The 22,343-nt window shown below is 42.9% G+C and overlaps 1 protein-coding gene across 1 annotated transcript in view; it reads left to right on the forward strand.

Moving 5' to 3' along the window:
- The window catches only part of PRIM1 (primase, DNA, polypeptide 1 (49kDa)), a 21,805-nt gene extending 423 nt beyond the window's left edge, over positions 1-21,382 (forward strand). The window contains exons 2-13 of the mRNA XM_015423665.1: positions 310-467; positions 1,939-2,045; positions 4,607-4,680; positions 6,096-6,232; positions 8,203-8,261; positions 8,836-8,945; positions 10,425-10,516; positions 11,396-11,507; positions 13,607-13,676; positions 16,363-16,454; positions 18,754-18,852; positions 20,766-21,382. Coding sequence (XP_015279151.1) covers positions 310-467; positions 1,939-2,045; positions 4,607-4,680; positions 6,096-6,232; positions 8,203-8,261; positions 8,836-8,945; positions 10,425-10,516; positions 11,396-11,507; positions 13,607-13,676; positions 16,363-16,454; positions 18,754-18,852; positions 20,766-20,785 — 1,130 coding nt within the window. The 3' untranslated portion in view covers positions 20,786-21,382. The remainder of the gene's footprint in view (positions 1-309; positions 468-1,938; positions 2,046-4,606; positions 4,681-6,095; positions 6,233-8,202; positions 8,262-8,835; positions 8,946-10,424; positions 10,517-11,395; positions 11,508-13,606; positions 13,677-16,362; positions 16,455-18,753; positions 18,853-20,765) is intronic.
- The last annotated feature ends 961 nt before the right edge of the window (positions 21,383-22,343 follow it).

Raw genomic sequence — 22,343 nt, forward strand, 5'->3', positions numbered from 1 at the left:
AAATAATTTTAATGCACTCTCCACAAGAAAAGCAACGTTTCAGATAAAGCAACAAAGCAGCTTCCTGAGTCACAATTCTGTCCCTGAATGTAGTAGGAGTGGACCACGGAGTCCACGAAGTGGAATGACATCCCCTGGGTGTAGCAGGAGGGTTCTGGAACTGGAATGACAAGTCCCGGAGTGGAATGACAGCCCCTGGATGTACTAGGAGTGGTCTGGGACTGGAATGAGAGGGCCCAGAGTGGAATGACAGCCCCAGGGGGTAGCACAGTATAGCTAAGGATGTGAACTTCTGTTTTCTTTTTGCAGTGTCAAAGAATTACTTTCAGCGGCGAGAGTTCTCATTCACACTGCATGATGATATTTATGTCCGGTACCAGTCTTTCAACACCCCCCAGGAGCTGGAGAAAGAGATGCAGAAGACATGTCCTTACAAAATTGACATTGGGGCTGTATATTCACATAGGGTATGGAGCGCTTTAGAGCAACAGAACGTATGGGTTATAAAAATATTTGAAATGTATCTGCTCGGCCATCTTTCTTTAAGTGAGATGAACATATTTTTAAAACCAGTTCTGTGTGGATTTCATGTCGCACTTTATATAATGACAAGTATGGTCTTGAGGGGGCATCTCACTTTCTCCTGTACCCCACTTCCCTACTATTTCCTTTTTCTCTTCCCTGGCAGCCTCCATTGTCCCCTTTTCCAGCATCTTTATCTCCTTCTCACCAACCTACCTTTATCTGCCCTCTGTGTTCAGTCTTCTTCCCTCCCACAGGCAGCTTCTCCCTGGGAAAAGTTGAGCCTATTTGTGTAGTTGTCACCAGTCTAGGCCCGGTGGTGTGGGCAGTGAGTCTTCAGTGGTCGCTGCCAGGCATGTCCTCAGAAAGCCCTCCTCCATTGGGGGACATGATGGGGGAAGGGGGTTGGACCCTTCCTGGGCTTGTTTGACCTCCAAGTCCACCCCTGCTCACCCCCCCCCCCCCCTCCCCCCCCCCCCCCCCCATGGCTTTGCTATACAGAAACCAAGCATTTGGAAGGTTCAACAATATTGTTGTGGTTGCTTAGCTAACTCTAATATGGCGACTGAGAGCTAAGTGGGCATTCTTTTCTTAAAGCTACAGGCATTGTTTCGATTATTTTGGGGTGCTTTAGACTTCCAATGGTTTTTTTTTCAAATTTCAGATTTTGCTGTAAACCTGGGACCTCCTTCAGGTTTGTAGAAAAATTTCCCCCGTCTCACCCTAGTTCCATATGAAATCTGTTAACCCAAACTCTATGGCCCTGTTCGGAATTAGATATATGATGTAGATAGTAGTACTGCCATTAGCAGGTACCTTCTTGCAACATTAGTTATTCATCACACAATCTATTATACCCATTTTACGGCTAGGAAGAACAGAGTCTGACAGTCGTTTCCTTAAAGGTAAAGGTAAAGGTTCCCTTGCTAGAAAGCCAGTCGAATCCGACTCTAGGGTTGCGGTGCTCATCTCCGTTTCAAAGCCGAAGAGCCAGCGCTGTCCGAAGACGTTTCTGTGGTCATGTGGCCGGCATGACTAAACACCAAGGCGCACGGAACGCTGTTGCCTTCCCACCGAAGTGGTACCTATTTATCTATTTGCAATTTCTTGCTTTCGAACTGCTAGGTTGGCAGGAGAGCCGTTGGCTTACTGGGGAGATATTGGGCAGAGATATTCTCATTGGTGTCTCCAGGCTAAAAATGACAAGTTTCCTGAACTTGCAAAATGTTCCTTCATGAAGTGTTGTCCATTTGAATTACTTAAAAAAAAATTGGACCATTGACAGCTCAAATACAGTGAAATATTATCAAATAATTGTCAGACTTTGTTACTGTTGTGAAACAACAAAACTGAAATCTAAATGCTTGTAATCAGTTATCGATTAAGTGATATTCTTTCTGATTTTCCTCTCTGCAGCCTATCCAACACAACACAGTGCACATGGGAGCCTTCCAGGCTCAGGAAAAGGAACTTGTGTTTGACATAGACATGACAGATTACGATGATGTCAGACAATGCTGCAGGTATTTTTATTTCTTATCTGGATTAGTGATGTGGAGGTAGGCAGCCTGCTTTCGTAGGATATTGTGGTCCTGAAATCTGAAAAGGAAGGTGTGTAGAGTATTAATCCTTCTCAGCTTCACTTTCTAGGCTTCACAAGACATTATTACATTTTGATACCTTGCAGTGCTTGAGGACTAGCAACTTGTGTTAGATCTTTATTATTTATTTGTGCCCTGTATTTTTGTACACGGGTAGTTTCTGATACCTAATAGTATGCCAGATAGGGGTCTCAAGGATTCTTTGTTGTTCAGGGAGCCTGTTTTCTTGCAGCTTGGAAGAATGTGTAAGCCAAATGCTCTGTTCCCCGGGGGAACAAGATGACAAACGCCTTCCCATTTTGTTACCCAAACTGGACCCAGGGGAGGGGGAGAATTACCCTGTTACTGGGTTTCCAGACAGATAAACAAGGGATCTTTTATCTGTGTATTTGGAGGTTTTATTCCAGAGCAATGTTCCCAGATAAAAAGTAACAAAAATCAACCAATTCAAATTAAACGAAGTCTTTATTCACTAGCAGTCAATCACACTGCTATAAACCCAAACTTAGACCACAATAAACCATAGTAAAACAAAATAAACCACCCTCTCCTTCCCAAATACGTGCACCCAAGTACACACACTTTGCGGATAGGGGTAAGGATGAGGGATGAGACAAGGGAAGAAAGGGTGTTCAGATGGGTGATACTACCTGATACAAGGTATGTGTGGGGCTGAGAACTGTGGGGAGTCCATGCAGCAGAAGTCCAAGGCAGCAGAATATTGAGGAGAGAGGGAGAAGAGCCTGCAGAGCAGTTGCAGGGGTATCCAGGTAGTCAGAGAACTTGGCACACATTTCACTGACCTGGGCTGTCCTTATATGGGGAAGAGCCCATAGCTGTACATGGGACCCCACTTGCCCAGGATTGGGACTGGTCCAAGAAATGAAGTTTGAGTTTGACTGGGCAGTTTGAAGATACTTGCTGCCCAAATCTGGCAGGAAGATGAGGAGATGACATTTAATATTCCAAGGTGGGATGATCATTGGCTAGGTTTAGCACATTAAAAAGAACCGGGTAGGAAACAGTATAATACTGTCCCCTTGATGGCTCACTCTGAGTGGATCAGATGTTAGGCTGCTTTGATTGGTTGGATCGGAGGTAACACTTCAGTGTTGACCATTAACTGGAAATGATTTATATTGCTTTGATTAATCATTTGTTGAAGCAAGGGATATGCTTACAGTATGCATTTCTTGGAGCTGGGGGTATGTAGAATGTGCCTTGGTCATGGTAGACCAGGTGTACATTCTGAGACTCATCCTAGGGATCCCCACCTCACTTAGCCTTTAAAGGGGTGCCCTTCAAAGCAGCTAAGAGGAGACTGGGGATCAAATTGAGGGTCTCATCAAGAGGGGAGGGCAGGGGTCTCACAGTTTTGGTTGGCAACATTTCCTTCCTAACTATCATTTATTTAATTGTTAAACCCTCAAGGCTGCTGTTTTGCTATATGAAAAGGCAGCTTACAAGTAATTTTCAGTTCATTGTTTTTAATTCCAGAAAGCCATAATACCATAACTGATAGGAATGAGTGGACCTCCCCTTTTGCTATCCAGTGCATTGCTTAAAACAGTTGATTCTTGTGACAATCCTAGGCATGTTTACTTGGAAGGAAGTCTCACTGGGTTCAGTGGGACTTGCTGCCAAACTAGAGTGAGTAGGATTGCAGCTTGAATTGTATAAGTTATGGCGTGAAAGAATACTTGTTTTTGTTCATTCCAAGCCTTCAGCCAAATAATTTAAGGATTTTGTATTCCCCTCTGTCCTCCATTTTCCTTTGCCCTGTCCTGTCTCACAGAATATGGCTTTGTGATCTATCTCAGACTGCTTCCTGTGACCAAAATGCAGTATGCTGGAGGTGGTATATATTTAGATCTGTGTCCCTTGCAGGTCAATCTCTGTCATGTTATTTGGTTCCAGAGCACCAGAAGTGCTGGCAGGAATATTTTGGAGTGGCATGGAAATATCTCATGTGGTAGGCTGCTGCACAGTAACACAGACCATCTCCTACATGAGTGGATGCCATTTCAAAAAGCCACCATGCCACTCTTTATCTGCATGAGACTATCTTGTCTTCCCTAACCAATTGAGGTTAGGGCCCTGGTCAAACTGTCGTCTAAAGAAACAAAGCTTGCAGAGGGGAAACAGTCATGGGGTTGTGAAACAGCCTCCCTGCTGAGGGTCATGTGTGTCCCTCCTTGCTAGTCATCAAATAAGCAAAGTCTACCTTGTCTCAACAGCATCTGATAGCTGAAAAGGGAAAGAGGTTTGTGTTTTTGCTGCCATCTTTAATTTAGTGCTTCTTCTGTTTTCTTCTCTGCCTGCCTTGGTAGAATTGTTTTGTTGTTATTTGAGGTATCTGCCATTACATGGTGACTTTTCTTGCAAGCTGCTTTGAATGGCGGGCCAGGTGTGATAGCAATCCTTTATGACAAGTAAATGGAGTGAGACTTAACTGTTTTCTCTCTTGCTCTCTCTCTCTCGAGATCTGCCGAGATCTGCTCCAAATGCTGGACTCTCATGACTCTAGCCATCCGCATTATAGACCGGGCACTTGTGGGTAAGTGGCTTAGGGCACACAGTGGCTGCTGTTGGACTGCTTGCTTCAGTAAGCCTTCCCATGGAAATTCACCAGAACCAGAATCTGAGTGTCTTCCAGAATCTTTCTGTCTAAAGTTGTACCGCACTTTTTATCCAAGGAGCTCAGAACAGCATTAATGACTCCTGCTCCTATTTTTCATCCTTCCAACAATCTTGGGAGTTAGGTGAGTCTAAGTGAGGATGATGGGTCCAGGGTCACTGAGAGAGCTTCACAGTCAATGGGGATTAAACCCCTGGCCTTCGTTGTCCAACACACAAACATTCAACCATATTGTTCCTCTGTGTGGCGTGGGGGCATTTTCATTATTATACTTTCTTATTCAGTGCAGTGTCTTATTTCATCCATGTGTTCTGATGCTTTACAGGGAAGTTGTTGTGTAAAGGAAAGGGCTTAATTTGTGATCTGAGAATGTAGACAGCTGTTTTTTCCTATGCTGATGCTGCTTTCTGTAGTCCTGAAAACTTGCAGCTGTGTACAGAAAAGGAAGTATAAGACTGGAATGGTTTTCTTGGAGGGCACCGAACCCATCCCTCTCACCTGCCCCTTAATCTGGGGTAGATGTGTATCCAGCCTACCTTTCCCCCTATTTTGTGGCCTCCCTGTCTCCCTTTTGCATCTCTTTCTGCTTTGGTACTATGATTAGGCCTAAACCTCTTTCTGCAGACCAAAGTGGTGTAGTGGTTAGTTAGAATGTTACACTACAACCTGGGAGATCTGGGTTAGAAACATACTTTGTCATAAAGGTTGCTGGATGACCTTGGGTCAGTCACACACACTCAACCTGACCTACCTGACAGGGCTGTTGTAGGGATGAAGAGGAGTCATGTATTTTGTCCTGAGCTACTTGGGGGAAGGGTGCAATAAAAACAAATAGATAGCTACAGATTGCTGTCTCTTCTCTGCAGATTTGTAAACAATTGCATGGTTTCCTTCCCTCTGTCCCTTAGTCTACTTTGTAGCAGTTAATACCACATGGTGAAATAGTTGTGTATTTTATGTTGCTATGCTTCAGTATTTTAGTATTTATTAGTTGCTGACACTAGTATCCGTATGCATATTATTAATACCAGCGAAGGAGCTGGTGTAGTGTAGGGGCAATGAATGAGGACTAAGAGCCAGGAGGTTGTAGGTTCCAGTCTCTCCTTAGTCGTGAGTTTACTAGGTAGCCTTTGGTAAGCCATTATTCTCTCAGCCTGGCCCCATCCATCTGCAATATGGCATCAATAATGCTAACCTACCTTACATGGTTGTTGTAAGAATTATTGAGAAAATGTATGTGAAGTGCAGTGAAGATGCCTCGAACACTATATACTGTAAATGCTGAAGTACATGCTCAGTTTGTGCTTTCTGCTCTTTCCCTCTTGCACCTCCAGAGGACTTCGGAATCAAGCACCGCCTCTGGGTGTACTCGGGACGTAGAGGTGTTCATTGCTGGGTGTGTGATGATTCCGTCAGGAAGTGGTCCACAACTCTCCGCTCTGCAGCAGTGGAATATCTAACTCTGGTCAAGGTGTGGTACTTTCAGGAAGGAGGGAGCTGGAATTTGATTGGGGAGGGGGAGATTGATGTTCCACAGTTTGCAAAGCTGATTGGTCATCATATCCAATCATTTATTAAGAATGAAGCTGGGCAGAGCACACTGCTGTGAGTGGAACTGATCTTTGGGTACTGCAGCAGGAAATAAGGAATTGGAACAGGAATTTATCTTGGTACATTCATTTGGTAATTGTAGACCTATTGCTAGAGATATTTTATGAGCATGAGGATAGTCATGATGATTCAGACCACTGACCCATGTACTTCAGCTTCCTGTTTCTGACAATGGCCAGTCAGATGCCACAGGGAAGTCCGCAAGGAAGGCCTACTGGTAACAGCCCTCACCTGTCGACGGCTCCCCAGCATCTGATGATCACAAACATTCTCAGTCTGAAGGTGCCATTCTGCTATGATGGCTCATAGTTAACAATAGAACTATCATCTAATTTAAAAGCAGGCTAAACTTTTTAAGAAGTGTAGAGAAGGCCCACAAGACCTTGAAACAGCTGTATGTGTTAGCCCAAAATCCACAGGTTATGTGGATCAATTCACTGAACTAGCACAGTTGTGGCATGAGCCCATCTCATACCTGTTTGCAACATGGAAGGTAGCCCTGCATTTTACTGTACAAAGCACTGTAAAAAAGCATCTGTGTAGGCATCATCTCTGTCCTCTGCATATAAAACAAAAGAGTTTATACCCTTTGTTTTGTAGCTTAGCCTGTCATAACCAAATACAAATGAAAGGTTTAATTCAATTTCCAAGCAATTGGGATTGTTTGGTCAGTCGTGAATGCTAGACTCTATATTAAGGTGCCCAGATACTGTAATAGGCAGGGCTCCTGTGCTTTTAATAGTCCTACAGAAGAAAGAATTTTGGCAGGTGCCTGGATCAATTTTTTTAAAAAATCACTGCTATGGGAGCTCTATTATCTTTTGCATCTAGCTGTCCTGTGCTTTAGCAGTCAAAAAGAAGGAGGGGAGAATCCATAGAATTATAAAATTATAAGAGTTGGAAGGGGCCATACAGGCCATTTAGTTCAACACTTGTCAGCATCCCTGACAAGTGTTCATCCGGCTGCTGTTTGAAGACAACCAGTGAGGGGAAGCTCACCACCTATCTAGGCAGCTGATTCCGCTGCTGAACTACTTTTATCTGAAGTGTGCATGCACATGAAAGCTTATACCTTGAATAAAACTTTTGTTGGTCTTAAAGGTGCCACTGGATTCAAACTTTGTTTTACTCTTACTGTAATTATGCTCAAGCCTAGAAAAAATACAGAAAGGCAAAGCCAACTACGTGCAGCATTATTAATTGAAAACTTCCAATGTGAGTCAAGCTTTTAATGGGAATCTGCTTGACAGGCAGACTCCTTGCATCTCCTGTTGAGGGGCCGCATCTCCAAATTTGGCTGGTGTGTATACAAGTTTCACCAGATGTGAAAGTGTTAGCCATACTGTTGGAACAACTTCCTCTGATGAAGATCTTGAACCGTGTTGGGAATTGGAACCTTTCTGTTAAATAATGCCACATCTTAATGATTTTTCCTTTGATTTTTTTTTCATATGCTTTAGACACAGCCCATATCATCAGTAAATGTCCAAGGCCAACATAATGGAATATATTACCACTGCCAGGCCTGGTCTTGACCTTGCTTTTAGCTATGGTGCTGTAGTGATAGCTTAGTTCCTCCTTATTTCACTGAGTCAATGGGAATGAGGTCATGTCAGCTTTGATGTGGATTTAAGCTTTGAATGCTCCAGAAAGAGCAGCCTTGAAAAGAATGGGGGAAACTGCAGGTCAGGCAGAAGAACAGAGAATCTAGTGCCACACTCTGACCCTTTGGGATTCAGTGTTCTACTGCCAGGATACTCCCGGTTCTGAATAGGAAAGCGAGCATGAAATCCTAGGTTAACTTTTGCACGTTCTTTAATCTTTCTGTAGGGTGGTGAGGAGACCATCAAGAAGGTGATCCTCTCTGACCCCATTCATCCATTCATCAGGTCAGTTAATGAGACAATGGAAGACAGTGGGGCATGTGTGAGCTCAGGGAGGCATCCTCAGTTTTTATGTAGATCTTTAAGTTATGCTTGAAAAGGGCTATGATGCTTTGTGCGTATCTGATGGAGAAGAGAACACAAGTTGGCGCCATGGATGTCAAAGGGAGGCTGCCTTTGGTAGCAACTTGCTTTGCCACTGAGTCTTGAACAAGAACGGTGTCTACTTTCCGGGGGAAAGATTGATGGAGCTCTTTGGCTTGTCCTGGTAGCCCAGAAGGACACCTGTAGTTCATGCACCCGTGGGTGTTGTTCTGCTTCTGATTTGCAGGTGAGAAAATGCCTGGCAGTAATTGAGTATTAAAAGCCTTCCACATTCTCACAGTGTTGAAATGGGTCAACTAAGAAAACGGCCCTTTGCTTCAATTTAGACTTCTGAGCAAATGAAATGCCAGGGAGGGAATTTCAATGAGTGCAGCTTTTCTCACCTCTGCATGACTAGCAGATTTCCCTCTTCTGCAAAGAGTTAAAAGTTTGGGAGTCCCAGGTGTGTTACTGATATTTTCCCTCTTCTTTTTAGGGAGTCACTAAATGTGGTGAAGGAATACTTTGAAGAATATGCCCTTGTGGGTCAGGACATACTTGGAAATAAAGAGAGCTACGATAAAGTGCTGGCTCTGGTCCCAGAATATATCCTATCGAGGTACTCTGAAAGGCAGGGGAGCATGGAACTCACTAGGAAGAATGGTTTTGAGTGAGCTATTGGTATCCTGCTCATAAATAGATTAAGGCACCTTTAAAAAGATGGTGATGGGCACCTAAGTTGGTACATGAGTCAGGAAGATGCTTCTGCATGGCTCTTAGGAAACCTTGTGGGCATCCTAAGTTTTGACTGAGACTCAAGGTTTCTCAAAGTCTGAGGTCTGGTCTATACACGGAGCAAAATGCAGTGGCAGAATCCAAAGGCAGTAGAGTGGAATGTACCACTGTGATCTTATTAAAAAAAACAACAACACTCCAGGAAAAATTTAAAAAGCCGAAAAATAATATATCTGTGGGGTTTGAGCCCAGCCTATTCCATTTATGTCCTAATTTTCTATTTGCAGGGGGAATTTTACATAGGGAAGTGTCCAAAGAACATAACTAATGCACCGCATGCAATCAGGTAGCTGCTGATGTGGAACAGAATTTAGAATGTCTGGCTAGTTATCTGGGGTGTGGACCAAAGAATTCTCCTGTTCTGGCCTCCCTGAAATGAATGTGAGCTGAGTCTCGTGTTATGTTGATGTGAGGGGAGTGGTTAGCAATGGAAGGGGGGACACACACATCAAACATCAGAAAAAATGGCAAAGCCAAAAAAAATTGTAAAAGTGCTTAACGAAATTAACTTTTTGTTAAAAGTGTGCTGTAAAAAATCCCCAATGCAATCTGGGGGGGGGGAAATCTTTTGTTGGGGGTATATTTGAAAATGTATGCTACTAGAAAAACATGGAATTGAGCAGACTCTGGAGTGCGGTGGAGGACAGGAGGGCCTGGCGTGATGTGGTCCATGGGGTTGCGAAGAGTTGGACACGACTGTGCAACTGAACAACAACAGAAAAACATTACTAGTGCTTAAGAATGAATAATATACCGCCAGCCAATCCTCTCTAAAAACCTGCCTCCCATTGTGATTAAACTCAACACAGATCAAAAACAAATTGCACATACAAAAAAGTTGTGTTATTTAAATGCATTAACTTGAAAATAACAGTAGGACAGAACTCGAGATAGCAAGTAGGTTTAAAAGACATGAGGACGGTATTTGGCTTTCAGCCTCAGGTACAAAATATCTTAAACCAGTCTCCTTAACAACATGGGGTTGCGAAGAGTTGGACACAACTGTGCAACTGAACAACAACAGAAAAACATTACTAGTGCTTAAGAATGAATAATATACCGCCAGCCAACCCCCTCTAAAAACCTGCCTCCCATTGTGATTAAACTCAACACAGATCAAAAACAAATTGCACATACAAAAAAGTTGTGTTATTTAAATGCATTAACTTGAAAATAACAGTAGGACAGAACTCGAGATAGCAAGTAGGTTTAAAAGACATGAGGACGGTATTTGGCTTTCAGCCTCAGGTACAAAATATCTTAAACCAGTCTCCTTAACAACTTGGCTACCAGTTCGAGAGACACTGCAGAAGGAATTCTGTAAAAAGCGGAATTCAATCCAGCGCTGGGAGCTTTTGAAAACCAAGACAGAAAAGTTCAGTGTAAGTAATGGGGCTGGGGGGGAATGTGTCTCTCAGGAAGTTTGTGAGTGGTGTGTGTGTGTGTCAGTACTGGATGACAAGGACAGGGCGGCACAGGGGGAAGTAAAAGGTTTCACTTCCTGGTGTAGAGATTGACAGCTGCGTTCTAACTGGTGGTTCATTGGATGATTAGTTTCTGTAACCTGTGGAGCAGTAAGCTTTAACAGTAAGCTTAGCTTACCATGAGACTCTTCATTCTTCACAGGAGGAGAATTGTAGCTCCCAGGATAGATATAGACAAATCCCAGCTTCAGGATTTAGGGGGCTTTGGACAAGACAATCTTTAGCCCAGAAGAGGGTTGGGTTTGTAAACCAAGAACCTTCTAAACTCTGCCTCTGGGTTTCTTTGCTGGATGAGAAGGGCATCACTTTTGGAGCAGGCAGAGGGGCCTTCCCTCTCCATTTTCTGGAGTCAGCTCTGCTTCCTAATTGAAAAGGCTAGGAGTGTGCTGAGGTGGGTATGGATGGAGGCTAGCCACCCAAATGTAGGGACCAGATTAAAGTTGCAGAAGCAAGCAGCTTCCCTAATAAAGACCCAACATGCTACCTAGAACCGCATTCCAGAATGCATCTTGTGGGCCAAAGTCCATCTTGGGAAACTAATCATGGACCACAGGCCAACTTTGACCATCTCCACGCAAGTGGATCTTCTCAGCACTGTCCACTGAAGCTCTTTCAAAGTCTTTTGTAAAACTGTTGCTTTTGGCTTTGCAGTCACAGAATTTCCTCTTGAATGGTATAATGGCACAGCTCATTCTGCATAATGAGTAACCTACTTATGGCAAAGATGTAGATGCATACCTCCAAAAGGTGATCTGGTTGCAATCTTTCCTTTTCAAGAAAGCACCGTGGGAGATCATGTTGCAGTACTGCTTTCCCCGACTGGATATTAATGTTAGCAAAGGAATCAACCATTTACTGAAGAGCCCCTTCAGTGTTCACCCGAAAACAGGTTAGTTTCATGATGCTACAACTTCCTTTGGCAAAGATAGAGATTTAATGTAGTATAGTGCAAAACTTGGATCAGGGAGTATATAGTGCAATCCTATGCAGAGTTACTCCAGTCTAAGTTCATTGAAAGAAATGGGTTTAGGCTGGTCACATGGTCAAAAGATTTACAGCAGACGCTAGAGGCAGAACAATGGACAAAAGTATGGAAATCAATAAAATTAATGCGTGCAATTCCTTATAAAGAGAACATTTATAAGATGTTTTACAGGTGGCACTGGACACCAGAGAAATTAGCAAAATGCTACGGAAATTCTAACAGGAATTGCTGGAAATGTAAAAAAAACGTCGGCACATATATGCATATGTAGTGGAGGTGTAAGAAAGTACAAAAATATTGGGAAAAAGTATACAGAATGTTAAAGGAAATTACGGGAATACAAATACCATTTGAACCACAGATTGCTTTATTAAATATAGTTTCAGATTCGTTCAGTAATACAGACAAATACCTAATTATATACTTTTTTACTGCAGCAAGAATGTTATTAGCTAAGGCATGGAAGGAAGAGAAAATACCTTCAAAAAAGATATAATTGATAAGATGTTGTCAGTAATGGAAATGGATAGATTAAATTTAAGAATACAAAGGGAAAACAAAGAAATATTTGAAAAGCGATGGAAAAAGTTTTATGCATGGCTAGACAATGTACATAAATAAGACTCACAAGTATAATAAATGTAAATCGATGTTATCATGAAATATGAAAATAATAAATAAACAGTTAAAAAAAGAAAGAAAGAAAGAAATGGGTTTAGGTTGGAGTAACTCTGCATTTGGTTGCACTTTTAGATACCCAACTCAGCCATGAAGCTCAGTGGGTAACACTGGGTCAGTGACTATCAGTCTGATCTGCCTCACAAGACTGTTGTGAGGATAAAATGGGATACTTCCATACACATTGCTTTGATCTCTTTAGAATAAATAAGGGCAGAATACAGATTTTGATTAATAACACAATGTCTTTCAAAAGCATATGGAACTGTATCTACTGGTAACCAAAAGAGTTGCGATCACTGTGTTTGTATATCTTGTTTTAAATCCGAGACAAAAGTGACAAATGGCAAGAATCTTCATAAGAACCTTCATACAATTCACATGGCTTCCCAAAAGTATCCATGTCACGGCAAGCAAGCCATGTGTTAGTGGTCGTAGTGCAGAGTAAATGGCATATAAGATTATTGATAATGTAATAACCAGTGTCTTCAGATTTGGGCAGAAAATGCTGAAATCATGCTATATATTATTCGTTTTAGTAAAGAAACTTAATTATATGTTCATATATAACAGGACTGCAAACTTTTAATACTTTAGGATTGAGTTGCCTGATGGCAGTCTTATGGACTGTTATTCCAATTTGAGGTTATTGATTTAAATAGGCTTAGACTGGAGTATCTGCACAGAGTTGCACTATGGTTGAGGGCAGATTTTTGTCAAGAGAATAATTAGTGGGGCAGAAGTCACACTTCTGTCTTTTAAAAGGCATTTTGGCCTTGTTGGGCTACTGTGATAGGAAATGAAAATAAAATATTAAGAATTGACTTAAGTGAAAGTGAAAATGCTTGAAGATGTAAAAAGAACATGAGATTATTAGCTGTTCTAGTTTGGGATGGAATTTAACTTTTCTGAACGCACATGAAGCTGCCTTATATGGAGTCAGTGTTGTCTGTTCTGACTGACAGTAGCTGTCAAGGGTCTGAGGCAGAGGTCTTTTGCATCACTTAGTACCTGATCCTTATAACTGGAGATGCTGGGGATTGTACTGGGGACCTTCTGCATGTAAAGTAGATTGCCACTGAGCCAAAACAGTGGGTTGCTTCCAAAAGGTTGTGAGCACAGCAAAACTTGTAGAATGGGACTTTCCCCTTCCCCAGTCCCACCCTCCTGAACTTCTGTTTCTGGGGATCAGAAAAAGCATGGAGGGCAAAGTGCTATTTCGCCGGGAGAGGGGTGTGTCTGTTTTCTGCCTTTGGAAGGGCACTTTTACCAGTGAGGTCTCTGGCAAGGGAAGTCGAGAGAATGATTCTTTTTGCCTCTTCCAGGTCGTATTTCGGTTCCAATTGACTTGCAGAAACTGGATAGCTTTGATCCATTTGCTGTTCCCACTATAAGGTATGGAACATTTGCCTTTGGGAGTGCATGTTGCCTCTTGTATGTCCTTTCTTTGTTTTTGTCTACTTGCAAGGTAAGCTAGGACTGCAAAGCTAGTGTCATGGTTTGAACTCAGATACAGTCTATAACACAAGAGTAGTAATAGGCAGTGTCAAGAGAGAAGCTATCTTAAATTCCAGCTAAAACTGCAGATGTCAACTAACTCCCCCCCCCCTTTACTCACCCAAGGGCATCCTGAGACTCTGTTATTCAGTTGTGAATCTGGTATGGGAGGGGGAGCTCACTCTCACCCCAGAAAGCTCCATAGAGACAGTCCTGTGATTGGTTGGGAAGGTCAGGATGTTATGGACGGCAATGTCTATTATAAAGACTATAGTATTTATTTATTTATTTATTTATTTTTATTTGTTAAACTTATATCCCGCCCTCCCCCATAGGGCTCAGGGCGGCTTACATGGCAAGAAATCTTGCAGTGATAAAACATCAAAATAATTTAGTAACATTTAAAACACGTTATACAATTTAAAACCATTTCAGTACTATAAAGTGCTCACCCCCCCCCCCCATGATGGCAATATAACAGGGGGGGGGTGGCGGCAGCCCCTAACCAAAAGCCTGGTGGAAGAGCTCCATCTTGCAGGCCCTGCGGAACTGCATCAGGTCCCGCAGGGCCCGGATCTCCTCCGGGAGTTCGTTCTACCAGGCAGGGGCCGCCACCGAAAAAGCCCTAGCCCTCGTGACGGCCAATTTGGCATCTTTGGGGCCCGGTACAGTTAGTAAATTTCGGGCCCCAGACCGTAGTGCTCTTGGGGGAACATACGGGGAAAGGCGGTCCCTCAGGTAGGCTGGACCCAGAGAACATTCCCCTTTTTCCCTTATCCTCTTTCCTCCACCCGCTACCCTTGCCTGAAGATACTCTGTAAGTTCTGGAACAGCTGTAACAACCGGCATTGCTGCTCTTAGGATAACTAAGTAGCACAGTCAGCTAGCTTTGTTATTTTATGTGCATTATGACTGCACTGAACTATATGCTTTGCTTTTAATAACTTTTCTTGGATTTCTTTAATAAAGCTTTTTTTGCTTCATTTTCCTGTGAGCTACTGGGGAGTGATCTGAACGTACCCAGGCCTAGGTTTGGTTACATTACCACACCAAGGTAGGGTCAGCCTTGACAGCTGGTTACTGCCAGATTGTTTCTTCTTTTAAAGGGCAGTAGCTACATAGACACTTGGCTAAAGACCTGCCACAGGCCCTTCAGCTAACAGCAATGAGTAATGCAGAATGCCTGCCTGCTGGATTCAGGGGTCTGCAGTGGAGTTGCTACTGGTTGTTTTCCCCAGTTGCTGCCAATCGTGATGCATGGCCAGCCTGTGCCTGGGACGCAGCAAAGGGGAGCAGGAAAAATTTAAAAAGGGGGAGAGTGGAGAAAAAGAGATGCCCCCCAAAATAAAAAGAAAATGAAGGAAGAGAACTGAGATGGACTGCAGAGGGAGAGAGAAAAGACCAAATGAGATGAAACTTGGCTGTGAGGTTCAGCAACACAAACAGATAAAGAAGTATGAGGACTTTCCTTTAGTTAGCATGGTTATGTGGGCCTCTGATGTTACTCGATGAATTCTGTGTTCCTGTACTTATTGTTTGAACACATATATGAACTCATGAAGCCACCTTACGCTGTGTCAGATCACTGGTTTTATCAAGGAAAGTACAATCTACTCAGGCTGGTAGCAGCTCTCCAGGATCTTAGGAGAGATCTTTTACATCACCCAATGCCTAAGCCTTGAAACTGAAGATGCCGGAATTGAACCTGGGAACTTCTGCATGCAAAGCAGAGGTCCTGTCAGTGAGCCACAGCCCATGTCCTACTTAGGCGTTACAGAACATTTTCTGACATGAATTAATGAAAGAATATCATAAATCAGATGCTTTATATTACAGCTTTACAATTCACAAAGCTGGCCTTAATTTCTGAGCAGTCACTACAAATCTGTCTGCTCTCCATCACACAGGCAGTGAAAATACAGTTTTTAGGTTGATCAGCGCTGGATTAGCACAAGCTAATTAAGCTGTAGTTTAGGGCCTCTAAATATTAAAAAAAATATGAAATTTCAGTGTTAGAATAATACACTTTTGGGGTAATGCTATGAAGCCTCTTAAAACTTGACATAGCTTGCATCCTCAGCATGTCTAAATCCTGCCCTTCCTGCAATTTGTTATTGAGATCTTTATGGATCTGAATAAGAATTTAGTCCCAAAGGATGGCTTGAGTGGTTTGTCAGACTTTCAAAACAGAGAACAGCAGTTCATAGGATGTTGCATACATCTAGCATACAAGTTGCTCCAGTAAGTTTGCAGGTTCCTGGCACAGAACTGTAGCATTGTTGTATGTCTTCAGTACATCTCAACAGCAGTGTCAACACAGAGGCAATGTGTAGCCGTCCTGCCCAAAATTGCCAGTGCTGTGTGTGCTGTCTGATGGGAAAGCATGCCATATGTGGTGATTCTGAGCAGTTTTTTGACAGAAAGGGATAATTACTAACCGTAGGCTCCTCAGCAGTATAATGCCCATCTGCTGCTACCAATTTTTATCACTGCATTGTACAGAAGTACATCGAATGTCATCTTACAACAATGAATGACCTTAAGCCAACTTTGTGAATTTCCTTTCTTTTTTTACTGTTTTTAGCCAGCTCTGTCATGAACTGGATAAAACTGGCAACGATCGGGGGGATGAAGAGCAAAATGAAGGGGAGCTAGAGAGCCCTCGCAGGAATAGAGGTAGGTGCCAAAGGCCCTGAGAAATCTCCAACCTGATTGCTCTGATTTTCTTTATTGTTATCAGGGATGTGTGTATTAAATACTAAATAAAGTAAAAAAGTTCTGCACCCAGAAAATCCAAAATTCTGCATCAGTGTTTGTTCCCTATACAAATTATGAAAAATCTTCACAGTTGCCAGTTCTGCTAGTCATGGGGAGGGATGAGGAGCTATGCAGGGCATCAAAACTACCATCTGACCAATGAATATCTTATCTGGGGTTTCTGAGAATTAAGCAGATGTTGTCCATGCAGTCTAAACACGCCTTTCTACTCTAAAGACTCCTTTCTATCTCTCATATATCTAATAGACATAGGCATCCCCTCCCCATAGATGTTCCCTCCCCCAGTGCGATTTTAAAAAATCTACTGGGGGGAGGGGCACTCAGAGTTAGAGCAGCGTTTTTGCAGGAAAACATAAGGAGGGATCCAAAACAACACAATGTGCAGTTTTAAAAAGATGCTTTTTTTGTTGTTAGAACAGTCATAGACCAGATAAAAAATAGGATACAATACAATAGGATACAACAGAGTACTAAAATAGGATACAATACGAATCTGCCATACTATACTATTAAAATGTACATCCAGTTTATAATTGAATGAAAAAGATGCAGAATGCTAAGATCTTGAAAAGCTACTTTGTAAGATCTTGGCCGCCATTTTGGGTTGCCCACACTTACAACATTGCCAATGCCACCTGCTTCACATAAAGTTTTCTGTCGGTTTGTTGAGGAACTCAGGATCTTTCCCCAAGTATCAGCAGAATAAAAATTCACCCGAGGTTTGGGAATCATGGAATCATGGAGTTGGAAGGGTCCATAGAGGCCAACCCTCTGCTAAATGCAGGATCCGTCAAGCATCTCTGACAAGTGTTCATCCAACCACTGTTTGAAGATTGCCAGTGGGTGGGAGCTCACCACCTCCCTAGGCAACCGATTCCACTGCTGTACTACTTTTACTGTAAAAAAGTTTTCCCTAATATCCAGCTGGTATCTCCGCCCGTAATGTAAAGCCATTATTGCAAGTCCTATCCTCCTCTGCCAACAGGAACAGCTCCCTGCCCTCCTTTAAGTGACAGCCTTTCAAATACTTAGAGAGTAATCATCATGTCCTCCCTCAACCTCCTCTTCTCCAGGCTGAACATTCCCAAGTCCCTCAGGCTTTCCTTGTAGGGCTTGGTCTCTAGGCTCCCGATCATCTTTGTTGTTCTCGTCTGCACCTGCTCCATTCTGTCCAGATCCATTTTGAAGAGAAGTCTCCAGAACACTATTCCAGGAGTGGCCTGACCAATGTAGTGTACAGCAGGGCTGTATTTGGATGTTTTGCCTCTGTCGATACACCCCAAGACGGCATTAGCCCTTTAAATTACAGTCCACCTGTACCCCAAGGCCTTGTTCACAAACACGGTCACCTAGAAGTCTGTCCTCCATCCAGTACATGTGCTTCTCATTTTTGTTACCCAGATGTAGAATTCTGCAATTATCCTTGCTGAATTGCATCCTATTCACATCCTTGCACTTTTACAGCGTGTTCAGATCTTGTTGAATTCTATCTCTGTCTTCCAGTCTGTTTGCTACTCTTCCCAATTTGGTGTCATCTGCAAATTTAATGAGTAGTCCCTCCACTCTCTAATCCAGATCATTTATAAAAACATTGAAAAGTACCAGGCCCAGAACTGAGCCCTGTGGCACCTCACTGGACACTTCCCTCCAATCAGAAGAAATGCCACTGACAACTGCTGTTTGGGTGCAATTCTCCAACCAGTTCCCTATCCACCTAACTGTCCTAGAGTCCAGTCCCACTTGAACATCATAGGGAACCCTTGTCAAAGGCTTTGCTGAAATCCAGGTAAACAGTGTCAGCTTGTCACTTGATCAAAGAAAGAAGTGTGGTTGGTTTGACAGGACCTGTTGGGGACAAATCTGTGCTGACCTCCCCGGATCACCAAGTTGCCCTTCAGATGCTCACAGACTGACCCCTTTAAAATCTGCTCCAGCATCTTCCCTGGGACAGAGGTCAGACTGACTGGCCTGTAATTTCCTGGGTCCTCCTCCCTCCCTATTTGAAGATTGGGATAACATTTGCCCTCCTCTCTGAGCATTTGGAAGCAGCGGCTTCAAGAAGGTACCTTCCTCTAGGGCTGCCCCTGTGGGTTATATAAGATAGTTACTTTATTGTTCTGTTTAAATGATTCAGGCTGTTCATTGTACACTGAACTGATGTCATTTTTTTCCCTCCTGAAAAAAAATCCTCTTATAGATTACAGGAAAACCAGTCTGGCTCCATATGTGAAAGTTTTTGAACGGTTCCTGGAGGAGATGGATAGATCTCAGAAAGAGGAAAGTCCTAAGGCTAGTGGTAAGGGCTGTGCCAGAAGAAATGCATTGGACTCTACTTTCTGTCCCTGTGCTGCCTATGATGGTACCCAAGTCACAGTTGCCTGTGCAGAATCATTCTAACAGGGTCCCCACAAGCAGCTTCCTTTCAAAGCAACAAAGGCTTGCTTTATTGAACAACTTCTCAACTCCATAATGCCCTTGATTTTTAAAATTTCATCTAGTTATTTTAATATCCATTGATGGAGCTTGGTGTGTTATATTCTGTGAATTAAACTTGGGTTGGAACTGCGTGTTCTAAGAAATGCTATCAAAAACAGCAACCTTGAGTTCCATTTCCCCCTATACAACACATAATACAATTTCTGTTGTGTCTATTATGCTGCCCACATTGGCACCAGTCAATCACACAGGGCAAGGAAATGCACAGGGAAGCTGTAGTACAAGTCAAAGGGGGGGCCACAACTCAGGGCTGCTAATATTTGGTGGTGGCCAAGTACACCGTAGTACCATCATTCTCATCAGATTCCTAGGGATTTTCTGCTGGGTAAACAGAAGAGGACTTCAGTGGGTTTAGAAAGGTATAACTGCTGGGAAAACTTTGGCCCGAAGACAAAATACAGAGCGGGTAGACCTGCTCAGTGATACACATCCCTTAGTAACATCCAGGCTGAACTACTTTAAAGAGCTCATGATGGAGTCACCCTTGAAGACTGTCTGGAAATTTCAGCAGACACAAAATGTGGCACCTAAAGCATCGATAGCTTTTTCCTAAAAAATAAAAATGTAAATGCTGTACTAACTGTACCAGTTCCCAGTTTGTTTCTGAGCTCAATTCAAAGTGCAGGTTTTGATTTTTAAAATTCTAAGCCGTTTGGGTCTAGCCACGTGAATTAGATCAGCCAGTGTTGGCTTGTAGTGACAACCTGCATTATCAGAGGCAGCGGACACCTCTGGTGGGTTTTTCAGCATATTCACTCTTAAACTGTAGAGCGCCTCTGCTCCTGCTCCTATCACACTTGGTCATCTGGCACAACTTGCTTATTTTGTATTGCCTTTGAAATTACATGATTCCCCCCCCCCAAAAAAAAAGCTTTGCTTGCAGTGAGATTATTTTGAATATAGGTGCTACTATGTGTTTAGATCACTGCCATGCGGTTTTATTAGGTAGCGTTCCTGCTTTTTTAAACTAATATGGATTTTTTAAAATGTTTGATTGTTATAGTGAGTGTAGTTTATTTTATCATAAACAGCTCTGAGTGATTTGAGGAGTATAAAGGTGAGGAGTAAATGCTCTAACAGACATTCCTACAGAAGAGAACTTTAGTGGGTTTACAAAGGTACAACTGCTTAAGGATTGCACAGTAAATGAATAAATGTGGCTACCTGGCACTACATTTTATGACACACCCAGCCCGGCCCAACAAGGTCTCATTTATGTCAGATCTGGCCCTCATAACAAATGAGTTCGACACCCCTGGTCTAGAAAATATGAGAGCTAGAAGTAAACTCTTGTTTTAGAGCCACTGATCACTTGGTGGTGGAAAGTGCCATCAAGTCATAGGTGATCTGTAGTGACCCCGTAGGGTTTTCAAGGCAAAAGATGTTTGGAGATCTTTTACCATTGCCTGTCTCAGCCTCACGACTGTGGTTTTCCTTGGATGTCTCCCATCCAAATACTAGCCGGGGCCAACCCTGCTTAGCTTCGAAGGTCTGACGAGATCAGGCTAGCCTGGGCCATATGGAAAAAACATTATTTATTGCTAGCTGCTCTAGGTGACATCATCTGGCTTTTTCGAACTGTATATTTTTTTTACCCTGAAATTTTTCCCATTATGTCCAACAATGACAATAATGTGAGTTGTTGCACAAAATGTTAGTAATTTCAGATTCTTGAGTTCAAACAGATTCCATTTGTCTCTTTTCTTTTTTCAGATGTACAGATGGATTTCTGAAGTTTTGAACCCGTGGATGTGCCACATTCTCTGTATCCAGAAAACCCATCAAGTGCAAACCGTACCATTCTTGGCTGACTTCTCGTTTTCTTGCACTAACCAAGCCAGTACTCATTTTTCTACTAAGGGGAGAGGAGGGGTGATAAAAGTAGACTTGGCAGCTAAAACTTGGTAGCTTGGCAGTTTAGTAGGCTCAAGAGAAAAAAAAATACAAATTTTGCTTGAAATTACTTGCTAGATTAAATCAAAAATATCCAAAGTTGTTTTTTGATTATCCATGACATTTGGATAGCAAACAGAAGGGCTTTAACCAGATACCGTTTTGAGAGAGAAATGGGTTTTTCTCTGTCAGTGAGCTTCACTGGTTCATATATGGAAGGATAAAGAGTCTGCAGAGATACAGAAGTGATTAAGGGATCAAGAATTCAACACGTAACTTTAAATTGTGCGAATAGTTTTAATTAAGATTATGGAGACCTGGGTTCAAATCCCACTCATCTGTTTGTAAAATACAAAATGATAGGCTGGACCCATACTAAATTTTCCACTAATGGAAGGCACTTCTATAAGCAGAACAGAACACACACACCCCCGGAAGCCCACTGCTGTCCACAAATGCTGCTCCTGGGGGCCTGGAGATCCTCAGGAATGGCACAAGGGTCAAATCAGGAATCTGCAGCAGGAAGGTGAAATTGGCAGAAATTGCATTTTCCCTTTCATTAGCAGAAAGTTTAGTCTGGATCCAACTAATTATATGTATAGTAACATTTGGGACAGTTGTCACATACCCAGCTGGCCCTATCTGTATCTCTGCTACTTTTTGCTTAGAATTTGGTTAGTTTACAGTTTTGGCACCGGCTCTCTTAGACATATTTCTTCATATTGCAAGTAGGACTTCAGTTCATTTGGTTCTTATTTAAACTGTATTAATTTTCAAAGATTCTTTGTAAAAAAAAAAAATTCATAAATTAAAGGTCCACAAAAGTTAGTAGCCTGCTTATCCATTCATCCGTGTGAGTATCCTGCGCTCTGCAGGAAGACCAGATCTCCTCTGGAGTGGTACTTTCAGGCCTCAATCACGCAACTTAAGAACATAGATTGGAGCAAAGAGCTGGAGCACAGGACTTGTACTTAGTGGACTGATTGATCCAGCAAGGCAGCTTTCCCAAGCCTCAGCCTAAGTAGACTGGGAGGTAATCAAGCTCAGCTACCAGAGCTCCAATGGCTGTGCTGTGCTTTGGGCAGGATCGTGTGAAGAAGTATTGCTGACCGCCTAGCTCTGGGATGGGGTTGTGTGCAGCCAGTCAAGTACTTGACCTTGGCCCAGGCCTTCTGCTGCTGCCATTCCTGCAGAGTGGAAGCAGCCCCTGGGGCAGGGGTCATTTCCCGCAGGAGTGCACAGGAGCAAAGCTTCAGCAGTAAAGAGCCCAGGGGGTGGGCACATGCAACAAGCCCCGCCCCCTGCTCCCAGCAGCCCCGGGTCACAAGGAGCAAGAAGCAGACAGGTGAGTTGCAGAGCCCCCCCCCCCCCAAATACCAATCCACACCAGTCACCACG

The sequence above is a fragment of the Gekko japonicus genome, unplaced genomic scaffold (genome assembly GCF_001447785.1).
Source record: "Gekko japonicus isolate JY-2015 unplaced genomic scaffold, Gekko_japonicus_V1.1 scaffold33, whole genome shotgun sequence".
Lineage (NCBI taxonomy): Eukaryota > Metazoa > Chordata > Lepidosauria > Squamata > Gekkonidae > Gekko > Gekko japonicus.